This window comes from Anser anser (genome assembly GCF_964211835.1).
Source record: "Anser anser genome assembly, chromosome: 2".
NCBI lineage: Eukaryota > Metazoa > Chordata > Aves > Anseriformes > Anatidae > Anser > Anser anser.
Window position 1 is genome coordinate 64236761 of NC_139721.1, and position 12296 is coordinate 64249056.

Below are 12296 nucleotides of genomic sequence, written 5' to 3' on the forward strand. Positions count from 1 at the left end.
ATATTGAATCTTGCAGAGCATTAGATTTTTATCTTGACTATAATGAGGTGCGAAGCTGCTCTTTGAAATCTTGCAGAGGTGTTTTGTATTACTGCATTTCTGTGGAGATGCTGTAAGTGAAACTGGTGCAGTCACTTCCACTCTCAGTTCTATTAAAATTGGTTAGACTTGATAAAACATGAAGTTGTGAATATAAATTTCTTACTCATACTTTCAGCCCAAATGTTACTTTACCTTTTTTTTTACCCTTCTTAATCTTTACTTTAGATCTTTGAAGTGAGAGAAGAATTTTCTTGAGGATGTTTCTTTTCAGTAATTTTTAGCTATTAGAAAATGACAACAGTGTAATCTGACTGAAAACTTAAGTTCTCCTGGTTGTGTGCCATTCAAATCTTCAGTATTATGTATGTATTTTTAGGAATGTGCTCTTCTGCAGCAGGTCAGCATAGCTTATTAAGGACAAACCAGAGCAGGGAACATAATTTGTAAGGAGGCAAATTTGCTTAATGAGTTTTTTGGTGGTTTTTTTGATTTTTGAATTATGAATACTTTAATTTCAATCACCTTAGCATGCATGTGGCTGATTAGGGAAGAGTACGCTTTTCTTGGTAGAAGAAACTGGATTTTGAAATAGGATTGTGAATGATTGAAATGGAATAAAATACTCAAAACCAATGTTAAATGTCAGAATATTTAGCAAAATTGGTTTATCCAAAAATGCATACACTTTGATACGGGATTAACTATATTGAAAAGGGAAAAGGAGTATTTTAGAACTGCTTATATATCATTAGTTATGACTGGTGAGGTACGCTGTACTGAGTGCACCCCAAAAAAAGGGCCAGCCATACCCTGGGGTGCACCGGGCATGGCATGGCTACCTGGTCAGGGGAAGGGACTGTCCTGCTCTGCTCTGCGCTGGTGCAGCCTCACCTCGAGTATGGTGTGCAGATTTGGGCACAACACTATAAAAAGGACATAAATCTATTAGAGAGCATCCAAAGGAGGGCTATGAAGATGCTGAAGGGCCTGGAGGGGAAGACCCATGAGGAGCAGCTGAGGTCCCTTGGTTTGCTCAGCCCAGCCCAGAGCAGGCCGAGGGGAGGCCTCATGGCGGCCTGCAGCTCCCTCACGAGGGGAGCGGAGGGGCAGGCGCTGAGCTCTGCTCTCTGGGGACAGCGACAGGACCCGAGGGAACGGCATGGGGCTGGGACAGGGGAGGGTCAGGCTGGGTGTTAGGGAAAGGTTCTGCTCCCAGAGGGTGGTTGGGCACTGGGACAGGCTCCCCAGGGCAGTGGTCACAGCACCGAGCTGCCGGAGCTCAAGAAGTATTTGGACAACGCTCTCAAGACACAGAGTTCGGTTTTTGGCTGGTCCTGTGTGGAGCCAGGAGTTGGGCTCAGTGATCCCTGTGGGTCCCTTCCTACTCGGGATGTTCTGTGATTCTATGACTGTAATTAATCTGATGTTATAGATCAAAAATATGTTCTGGAAGAATAGGTGGTGACTGTAAAATCTAAAGTGCCTTCTGTGTCTGGATTTTTAAAGGAAGAGGGGTAAAGATAATTAGAAAGAAAAACAAGGCCCACATAAAACACTACATCACTTACTCTACCCTTGTTGCTCTGCTTTTCTGTGTATTTAGTAACTATAGCTGAGTATCGGCTTCAGTGTTAGAACTGTATTGATCTGAGAGTAGTAAGCTTTGGTCCTTGCTGTATTTTGAGATACTAGGATAAAAATGTTGAGAAATGGACAAATGTAATGAAAATGCATCATTTTTATTTTATCTTAATTCCATGAATAAGCATGCTCTATTACTGAATTTTTATCAAGAAATATTAATTTATTTTCCATTGTTTGTATCTGTTGCAGTAACAGTCATATAATATTATTACAGTACCTTGGCACATTCATTGTTTCAAAGGAAGACTTCAATGTAATATTTACACTTTAATACTGTTAGAACTATCTAACCAGTCTTCCCTCCGTTAAGCTTTGATACTAACCTCCCAAGAAAGTAAACATCAGTGTCCTGTTAAAGTAGCTGTCTTCCTTCAGAAATTGTAGTTGTCTAAATTAGCATGATCTTTGCACCGTGTTTACATACATACATACGTTCTCCAGCCTGCCTTTCATACTCTCAAGCTATTCCTTAATCCTTGCCTATGATAAGCCAAACTTGTTATTCTTAATTACCACTGAATTACTTGTCCATAAATATTCACTTGTCCATTACAGCCGTAATGGCTCAAGGCAGGGCTCTTTGACTGGAGGAGGTATGTGCGTATCTGTTCATTATATCTGCTTTCCCCATTTTTTTCCACAGTCTTTTACATTCAATCCAGTTGATTTAGAAAGGAAGATGCTTAAGAATATCCCCTTTACGCTGCTGAGCTTTAAATGTTTGCCATCCTTGCAGTACTGTTACGCAGTGGGACAGAGCACTAAATGTTTGGCAGCACATTGCCTAGTTCTCACTGCTTTTACTTCAAGAACTTTTTCCTCTGGCTACTTTTAGACCCAAATGACTGACAATCTAACTGGTAGCATAAAAATCAATCATAAAATAAATAATTGTCCAGCTTTGGAAGTGAGGTGTTTTTATGTATTGTATGTAAATGAAGGTTTTGTCCCAAGCTGTGTTATTCTGTAAACTTTTAAAGCTCAGCTGATATAAAAGCAATTAACTGGGCCTAAATTCAGCAGTGTAATTTCTTCATCATTCTCAGAACCGATTGTGAAAGTGCGCTGTTAGAAATGGACCCGTTTCTTTGGCAATAATTTCCTTTTAAGAAACTGTGTAGTGCTGTGAGTGAGACTTTTCCCAATGTGAGAGTTTTCAGGGTTGTTGTTAAGCTTGAATTAGATCAAATATGAATTTATTGATGAGAAGTGTTAAGAGTGAGAAAACTTGCTTGTGTCACCTGCAGTCTGATCAAGTGCATTTATTTGTAAACATCATGTTTTTCATTCAGAAACTTTATATAACACGGAAGTGAAGGATGGGTCCCAAAGTTTAATCCAGATGTATTCTCCCCTTCCTGAAATACCTCAGAATGAAAATGCAGCTGAGTCCTGGGAAACTTTAGAAGAGGTACGCTGGAACTCCCTTACAGCTACCTTGATGTTCTTGTTTTCAGCAACTATTACAAAATAACATTTGTTTTTTTATTTGTAGGACTTGATTCAGCTTAGCCAGTTGGTGACTGAATTTTCTGTGTTAGTCAACGTAAGTATTAATTCTGCATTCTCTATTAGATAGAAACTTGTAAAAAATAAAATAAAAGAGTGAATGGATAACACCTAGATGGGAAACAAAAGATGAGCAACACTTCTGTCCATAATCTGAACCCAGACCGAGCTAGCTGTCTCTGGATAACAACAGAACAGCAGAATGACACTAAGTGAATTTATTCAGTCCAATATTAAACAAATTGAGATTTCAAAATCCTAGTTGCTGTCAGGAACTTCAGGGAGATGCCCGTCACTGAGCGGAGGCAGAGCAGTGTCCCCACAGTTAGCTGAGGTGCCTGCACAAAGCTCCTGTCTTTGCTACTTGGGACCCATGGTAAACATGCATCTGGTTTCAAAGCCTGAACGTTTGATGCTTTCCAAAGTGGTAGGTGGTCCATATAATTATTACAAGTTATCTAGCACTAAATTGAAAGGTTTTCTTTTGGTTTTCAAGTAGTATCAGAAGAGAAATGTTCAGAAGCGTTAGTTTAACACGAATAACTGCCCGTTATGGTTAGAAAACAAATAGCTCTTCCTTCAGTGAGCTGTTGCTACAAATACGTTCCTGGTTGCCCTGTTCATTCAGAATCTGTCAAGGTAAAATTCTGAGGAGACGGTACTCTCTTATTTCAGCACTAGTGATGGGTAATTACTCCTAAATTCTCATCACCAGAGCAACAGCTGATGTTCTGGCCAATGCCCCTTGCCATGCGCTGAACCTCCGAGGAAACACTGCAGTGCCAATTCATTCTTAACATTTCTAATTGTAATCACGAGGACAGACTTCAACAGACCTCACTGCACAGGTTGGATGCTTTCCAGGAACTTTTAATCTCTGAACTGGGAGTACTAGGAAAAGTCTGAAGATTCCCTCACCACTACAGTAACCTTTCTTTACCTTTATAAACGTGGCTTTCAAATGGTTTGCACCTTTGTCACCCCCAGTTAGTTCTCAATGTTTAATTCTTCCTTTGCTAACAGGAATTTAGACAGTTCTCATCTGCTCGGAGAGTCGTGTAATCTCCTTGCCCTTGGGTTAGGTGGGATAGGTGAGATAGCTTTTATCCTTTCTGCCGAACCTGTGCTACTTCACATACAAGATTGGTTAGGCTGGAAAGGGACAGATTTTTTTATTTTTTTTTTTAGTAGCCTGTTCCAGGAGTGGGCTTTGCACAGAACGAGCATTAGCTATACTAGCAAGTGTCTGGAGTGTTTGATGGCGTGGATTAGATGGTAGATGAAGATACCAAAGCAGGTCTCAGCAGTTTCTGAATTAGAAAGAGGAAAAAGTTCCGAATGCCTTTTATTGTAGGTGAACATTAGCCATGTCATTATTCTGTAGCATAAAATAGCCTGAGTGCTGCTGAGACTAAAATAAGAACAAAGAAACCCACAAAACCCTCTGTCTTCTGAGGGAAACTGCAGGGGAATCTGACTGCGTCTAGAGAAAGGATGGATATAGTATTTTTTTTTTAAAGTGAAAGAACAGTGACATATAGAGCAGTAGCAAGTATATTTTCAGTAGCCACTATCATATTTGTAAAGTTAAGTCGCTGTTTTATAATGTCATACTTAAAGATTTTTATTTAGATTTCTTGGTATTGTATAGCGCTTTGTTTGCTGGAATTGGTACTGATCTTATAAATGCTATCTATATAATTTTTTTTGAACATGAAGCTCAGCAGGAAACGAAAATGCTAGTTTGGATTGTTTTGCCCTTTGGAATGCAAGTTCATCTATTCACAGGAAAGATTTAGAAATCATATGTTATGGGTTGTTTTCTCTAACAGTAGCAACACATTGTGTAATACTCGCACCGTATTATTACTTGATAGTTAAGCTTTTTTTAAAGCAAGTTTGTATTTTCAGCACAGTTTATCAGATACTATTAATGAACCACCATTAAGGCTGCATGGCTACAGTGTGTGGCAGATGAAAGCGGCTGTGGGGCCCTGATTACAGGCATTAAAATGGTGTGTATTGGCCCACTGCTGCTTCCCAGCAGGCTACCTCACTCATAATTCCTTTGCATCTAGTCGCAGCAGGAGAAGATTGACAGGATTGAAGACCATGTCAACAGCGCTGCTGTGAATACTGAAGAGGGAACCAAAAACTTGAGGAAGGTAGGGATCTGCTCCTGCTGGTGAATCAATGGTACTCTGCCTCCCAGCAATCCTCTGTATTAACCCCATTGATCTGCCGTCTTTAATGCTGAGGGAGCCAGCAATTAAGGAAATAAGGAAGAAATGGCCCACAGGTAGCAGGGAAAAAAAAATCAATCTCTTGTAATTTTCTATCACATCCAGGCTACTAGAAAATACCTTTTTTTTTTTTTTCTGCAAGTCACATTATATGATATTCTGATGCTGCTTTGGTGCACCTGCAAGACAAGAGCATTCAGCGATTGGCTCACAAGAATCAAGTGAATGTGGGGCAACAGGCTGATGATGGCATGCAATTTCAATTTATATGATGTCAGTGAGAGTTCCTAATAAGCCACAAGCCTGTATTTAGGCGTGTTATTGAAAAGTCTGAGCATTTTCTCAGTTTCTCATTTGATGTAATGATGGGGATAAGGTAATAAGTAGTATATGTAATCAGCCAGTAGCACGTCAAAAGATCTGGTACCCACATGCATACGAGAGCTCTCTTTTGAATTGGTTTCGGTGCGTACATGTGGGATAGTACATTTTTTTTTTAAATACTAATTTGTAAAGTGTATTTATCACCGAGCATTCAACTCATTGCCAAGAGCGATGAAGGGAAAAATGCAGAGCACAACAGGGAAGTATCCTAACTCTTTTTTTTTTTCCTCTCTCTTTACAGGCTGCGAAGTACAAGCTGGCAGCTCTGCCTGTGGCAGGTGCTGTCATTGGGGGCGTGGTGGGGGGTCCTATTGGGCTCCTTGCAGGCTTCAAAGTGGCAGGAATTGCAGCTGCACTTGGCGGTGGGATTTTGGGCTTCACAGGTGGGAAATTGATACAAAGAAGAAAACAAAAACTGATTGATCAGGTCTCTTCCAGCTGTCCGGAGCTTTCTTGCCAAAGAGCCAAAAAATCCAGCTGAAGTATAGGTTCATCACGACTAGGAACAAAAGTATAGTAGCCGTGTTAATGACAGACTTGCAGCCTTACGCTTTAAATACGAGGCTGGGTTGTGTGAACTTGTGTGACATTTTGCCAGCAAGTACTGTTAATGTGGGTGGGGGGAAACGGTCATGTCAGAACTTCAGAGCTTCCTCTTTTCAGATGTGATAAGTTACATCAGTCTTTTAAGAATTACCTGGGTAACTTCTTTTAATTACAGAATTCTTAGGCGAGATACATGCACAGCTGTAATGACGGATGACAGGTGATTCATGCTGATTTGCACAAAATGTCTTTCAGACGGTACCGAGGGAGAGCCTTGGAAAACCCTAGTGCTTTCCCATGAACACCACCCAGAAGCTGGAACTTATATTGTAATTAATTATATTTTAATCTAATGCCTGACCTCCAGAGACAGGGAAATAAGCTCTCATCCATCTTTCACGTTCAGAGTACTACAAAATTTACTTCCCTTTATCAGAATTCCCAAACGCCTCCTGTGTGTGCCTATTAAAAACATGCACAGGGAAGTATTAGGTGCTATAGAGTAAGGTTAAAATGGTGGGTGAGCAATGTGGAGAAAAAATGTGCGTATAGCCAGCATCTGCCTGAATCGGCCAACTCAGATCAGCATCATCATCAGTTTTTCCCATTTTGATTTATTTTTTTTAATTTGTAAACTCCCCGTTTGTTCAAAGCGTAGTTCAGTCTTAGCCTCAGAAGCAACCCTTGAGGACTGCCATCAGAGAATACTCGTTTTCCGTGGCTCTTCAGCTCCTTGGCACATCTCAAGAGCACTGCAGACGGAACGAAGTGCCAAACCCTAGCCATTCTGAGCCAGAAGCCTCAGCTTGCTGCAGCAGCGCTCCTGGGTAGACGCTGCTCTCGCTTCTCATAGCCTGGCACCGGCAGCACTCCGGTGGGAGAGCTAAGTAGCTTCACTGGAAGGCGGTGCTGCAGCAGGGCCCGCTCCCTCAATCGTATTTTATCCCTCAAAGGTACCATTAGGTGCCAGGGGAGAGGGTGGTGAAGCAGCGAGGCCCCGCGAGGTACCTGTTAAATGGTGCCCCTGGCAGCTGACCAGATCCTGGGACTAGTTTGAAAATGGCAACCTGATACTGTTTGCTTCACGATAAGTAATCCGTGCTTGTTCAGGTCAGCTGCGCACCTCCTGCAGCCTGCTTACTGCTGAGGCTTCTGCTCCCTCCTGCACTGCATGGCAGCCTCTCAGCCTTTTCAATTGAGCGGTTGGGACATGCTGTACTGTGAAGCCCGCATAGGGTTAGGTACTGTTTGTAGTACATGCCCCTTATCCTTACCTTCCTTATTTTGCTGCTTAAGAAGCCCTTTGCTCCTGTAACTTCTGTTGTTAGGTACAGGAGTGCTACCGTTTTTATTTTCACCTAACCTTCCTCTTCAGCACGTGGTCCTACCTCCATCCTTGCAGGACGGTTCCCACACTATTGCTGCTGCTGTCAGGAGGAACAGAAAGGCAAGTTGGGAAGCTGCTGCTTTACGTTTTTAAATTGTTCAGTTCATCCTGAGCGCTGCAAGCTTGCTCGAGCCCTGTTTTATTAGGTGAACACTGAAGTCAGTGTTCAGCGCTGAGGTTCCCGAGCAGGGAACACGGTACAGGGAAGTATACCTTTTAGAAAAAGCTCCCTTTTTTAACCACTGCTGTGATAGCGTCATTGGAAAGAACCGTCTGCTAATGACAGATGATAGGTTTTTATGTCTAGGGACACTGTAAGCAACTGTTAGTTACAGCACAAGTACCTTTTTCTGAACAGTTCTTCTGTATTACTTTTAAAATATGATTGAAATTGCTATCAGTCAGAGCATGGCGTCTATTTTAAGTAGGAATGAGGCTCAGGGAAGCAATGTGTACAGGAATAGTTTTCACGAATAATCACGAACATTGTCAAAACTGCACGTGTTAAAGCCGCAGTGCCTACATCTGTAAAATCAGCTGGAGTGGAAAACATGACCCGAGTAATTCAGCTCATTTGCGCCTGTCATGCAGAAACCCTTTTCTTTTCTTCGGATGTAAATACATTTAATGAGTCTGTAACAACTTCACCCTATGGCTGCTCATTCCCATGATTGGTAATTTCTACAGTTAAAGGAAGAAACTAAGGAAGAAGTTCTTAAATAGAAACTATGTTTGATCCTTCGTATGATTTAAAAAAAACAGGTCTGCTTTCCTACGGTACAGTGCTAGACCACGTGCATTTAAGGGCCAGCAGCCACATCAGAGACGTTGCAGGCTCTGCCCTCTCCTCCTGAAGTGGACTTAATGCCAGGACAATCTAAAGTCAGAGCTGAGCTACTGCTACAGCTTACACAGTCAGCTTAGTATGGGCTCATCTCATAAAAGATCTAGCACAAAAACTATTCTTCCTCCTTGCGTCTTTAAGGAAGCAATTTAAAAACATTGTGTACACACTAAACTGGGGAGGCTGTTATTTAAGCCATGATTTTTAAAATAGATGGGTTATTTACATATGTGAAAAAATACGGGCATCTGAATAACAGAACTAGCATTTAAATTGCTAGGGATGTTAGTCAGAAGATATGCAAAATATACATAATTCTTTCAGACCAAATAAAAGTTTTTGCCTATCAGACTGTGTAGCATTTATTTATAATGTCACTTTTTATTTCCTTTCAGCATCTAAAAGCTTAATCCTTCAGCAATTTCCTATTACTAAAACAATTATGTTACGAACATTTAGGAATCCTGTACTGAGTTACCAAACACACACTTCAGCTATTAAAATATTTACATTGACTAAAATTAACACGAGTTCCTCAAGTGTCTCAGGCATCTAGTAACTGGTACAGAAATCAACTCCTGGAGTTTAGTTAAAGAAAGAACTTGGAATGATTTTGTTCTGTGTGGGGATAACACTAACGTTGTTTGACAGCTTCCCCTGATAGCCTGGAGAAGCGTTAAAGGGGTGGTTAGCTGAGCACTGAAGGGTTAAGACCAGTGACACAGATGATCAGGAATTGAGGGGCTCAGTTTGAAAAGCTCACATTTTGTCCAGCGCTCCCTGCATGACACGCTTGCTCTACCTACTTAAATTCCTCGTATCATTGGATACTTCAAAAGCTTAAGCGATGCTGACCACCACGTTAAGTGTACGTAGACTTCAGCTGTTCAACCTTCTGCTTGCAAATAGGAAAGTCACTTAGAAGTCAGTAGTCCATCCAGGTCAACGCTTACTGAGAACCCAGGAGAATCTGGTCCAACTCCGACAAAGACACAGTGAAGTGACTGACATAAAACTGATGCATCTCTCTGTCGACCTGGTGCAGAGATGCCGAAGCTCTAGGAACACAGCCTTACTCAGAAAAACAAGTGTGGATGAAGAAAGGGGGCTGGAGGTGGCACATCCTTCCCTAACCAGGTGAAAGCACCAGCCCTCGGACCGCTGGTTGCATGATGAAGTAGCATCTCCAGGAAGAAGTTCAGTCGTCTTCCACCAAACAGCACTCGTAAGTAAGAATCCGAAGGGAAAACAGGAAACTCAAAGGAGCAAGATGAGCACTTTAAGGCACCACCTGGGAACAGACTGTGATTTCAGATGCCCTAACAACTCAGTTCTGGAAGCAGCGCCTGCAGCAGATAACAAGTGGCAGCCTTAAAACCCTTCCCCTGCTGCCATCTTTGGATTCCAAGGGGAAGGTGGTATGAGTCAGCTGCCACTAGTGCTCCATTTGGAGTGAAACATACGGGAAAAAAAAGCTCTTAAACAGCCTTGCACTACCCTTTTAGCTACCAGTTCTGCATCTGCTCAGCTTTATCTCAGTGCTGGTCAGCGCTAGCACCTGTCTCCTCAGAATCGCCCCAGAAAGCTCCTGTGCCTGAGGCTGGAGGTGCTTCACAGAGCAGGCTCTGTCGGGATCAGCTTTCGGCACAGCTGCACAGGGCCACGTGGCTCTTCTCAAATAGCCGAGCAAGAATCCAAGAATAAGCAATAACTAAGGCAGAAGACAACAGGAGTAAAACAGTTTGGAATGGCTGTTTAGCAGGTAAACATCTGCCAGGAATGCTGTTGTAACACTTGCATTAGGTCATTTAAGACATCAGACATTTAAGAGTGACAAAACAAAAGACAGCAGTGCACTCCTAGTCCTCTCCTGCTTTGAAGGGTTTGTAACATTTGTGTTCCTGTAACACAGTTATGTGTACAGCACAGTAATTCCAGGAAACCAGAGCAGGTCAGTGCAGCCCTACCATCCAAAACACAGCCATCGCCATTACAACTTTTCCTTTCCTCACCTGGTAATAGCCAGAATTGTTTAATTGCTCGAACATTTAGACCCAGTAAAGCACCACACGAGATTCTGTAAAACTTTAATTTATTCCCTTCCCAAGTATCCAGAATAGAAGACCCTCTTAAGTTGGAGAAAAATGTGACAAAGAAAGAGATTACCAGGATAGCTGTTCACATGAAGAAGAAGAGAAAGCACGTACTACCGAGATTACACAGAAAACAACCCAAAAGTCCTATTTAATGGGATAGTGCAAGTTAACAGCATGTCTCTGGCAAGGATACCTTCATTTGGATTATAAAAGTTTTACAGAACAGAGTTAGATCAAGAGTCTGGATGGGTCTCTGGTATTTTACTCTAGCATTAGGAACGTACTGTTTGAAAGATGCTGTACAGAATGACCCACCAAACAAATGTATTTACAAGCCTGGGGAGAAAAAAATTATTTTTCAGTTTATTCAAAATAAAAATACACATAGAATTATGAAAATATAGGTTTACTATTTCCACCACACAGAAGTCAATGCTGCTGTCTGAAAGGCTTGCAAGATCATTTCAAGTTTTTAAAGTTCATCTTTTTCCCTCAATAAGGTGTACCTATGTTCACTGGGTGCCAGCTTCTGGAATGAACTCTCTGGTGGGCTGCTTGCTAAATCCTGAATTGGCTGAAAAACAGAACAAACCGTAAAATCACTCGTTACACATTTTTTTCATCAATTGCCTCCATTAAATGAACTTCTAACAGTTAGAGGAGCGCACAAATAGCCAGCATTCTCACAAATTGAGCTTTTTTTGGAGCGGGGGACATACTAGAAGTCCCAAGTAGGTAAATACACATCCACACACATATTAAGTACTGTCGGTTAAGGACATTTCTTTTGTTAGCAGATCTGAAAGGTAACTACCATCATACAAGTTTCTGTACGAGTGACTTAAAAGTCTTTCAAATGCACCCTACTATAGATTTATTTGAGTATCTGCTACTTGCTTTGAAGGTATTTTGGTTTGTGTGTTTGATTTTCGGATACCAGGGCAGAAGTACAATCGCTGCCAAAGTATTTTAAAAGTAATTTCCTGTGAAAACCAAAAAAAACCCACATGCAACTCAGGGGACATGTATGACTTCGGAGAGCAAGCTCCAGCTTAATTTCCACCCAGTATTTCCATTGCACAGGCATACACATCTTCCACAAGATGGCAGGATGCCATATAAAGATGAGAAAGTAAACAAACCTAGGAAACTAGATCGTGCCCCTGTTCTCCCTCGGAAAACGCAAACAAGAGCCAGTGTGCAGCTCTCGGCATCGAGCCTCTGCCCAGATGTGCGGCAGAATCCAGGAAGTCGGCAGGCTTCCTCCCTCCCTGGCCAAACTTGCTCCACGTTGTACTGGCCTCGAAGTATGCCTAGCCCCAAGCCGACTGAGCAGCCTGCGCCTCAGTCTCCTGCTCTGCTTGACACCATTTCCTCCAGCTCCTCCCACTGACCTGAATTCAAGTTGCTCACTGAATTCTTGGGAAACACTGGAAGTTACCAGTTAAATGAACTAATAGGGGGAAAATTCGGCCTTCGTGTTTCCACGGCCAATCATCACAACAGTCAAAAGCAGTCATTCTCCCTGCCCAAGGCACTCTCTCCTATTCCACAGCCAATGTGCTGTGTCTCCTCTCCAGTGACTGCAGCTGTGGATCCCC

General features: G+C 42.1%; 2 protein-coding genes across 4 annotated transcripts in view; one reads left to right on the forward strand and one right to left on the reverse strand.

Moving 5' to 3' along the window:
• STX17 (syntaxin 17) overlaps nucleotides 1–8948 on the forward strand; it is a 33683-nt gene extending 24735 nt beyond the window's left edge. For both annotated transcript variants that reach the window (XM_083822757.1, XM_083822756.1), the window contains exons 5-8: nucleotides 2979–3097; nucleotides 3182–3232; nucleotides 5274–5360; nucleotides 6064–8948. In XM_083822757.1, coding sequence (XP_083678883.1) covers nucleotides 2979–3097; nucleotides 3182–3232; nucleotides 5274–5360; nucleotides 6064–6303 — 497 coding nt within the window. In that variant the 3' untranslated portion in view covers nucleotides 6304–8948. The remainder of the gene's footprint in view (nucleotides 1–2978; nucleotides 3098–3181; nucleotides 3233–5273; nucleotides 5361–6063) is intronic.
• Nucleotides 8949–10674: 1726 nt separating this feature from the next.
• ERP44 (endoplasmic reticulum protein 44) overlaps nucleotides 10675–12296 on the reverse strand; it is a 52472-nt gene continuing 50850 nt past the window's right edge. For both annotated transcript variants that reach the window (XM_083822754.1, XM_083822755.1), the window contains exon 12: nucleotides 10675–11269. In XM_083822754.1, the coding sequence (XP_083678880.1) occupies nucleotides 11168–11269 (102 nt within the window). In that variant the 3' untranslated portion in view covers nucleotides 10675–11167. The remainder of the gene's footprint in view (nucleotides 11270–12296) is intronic.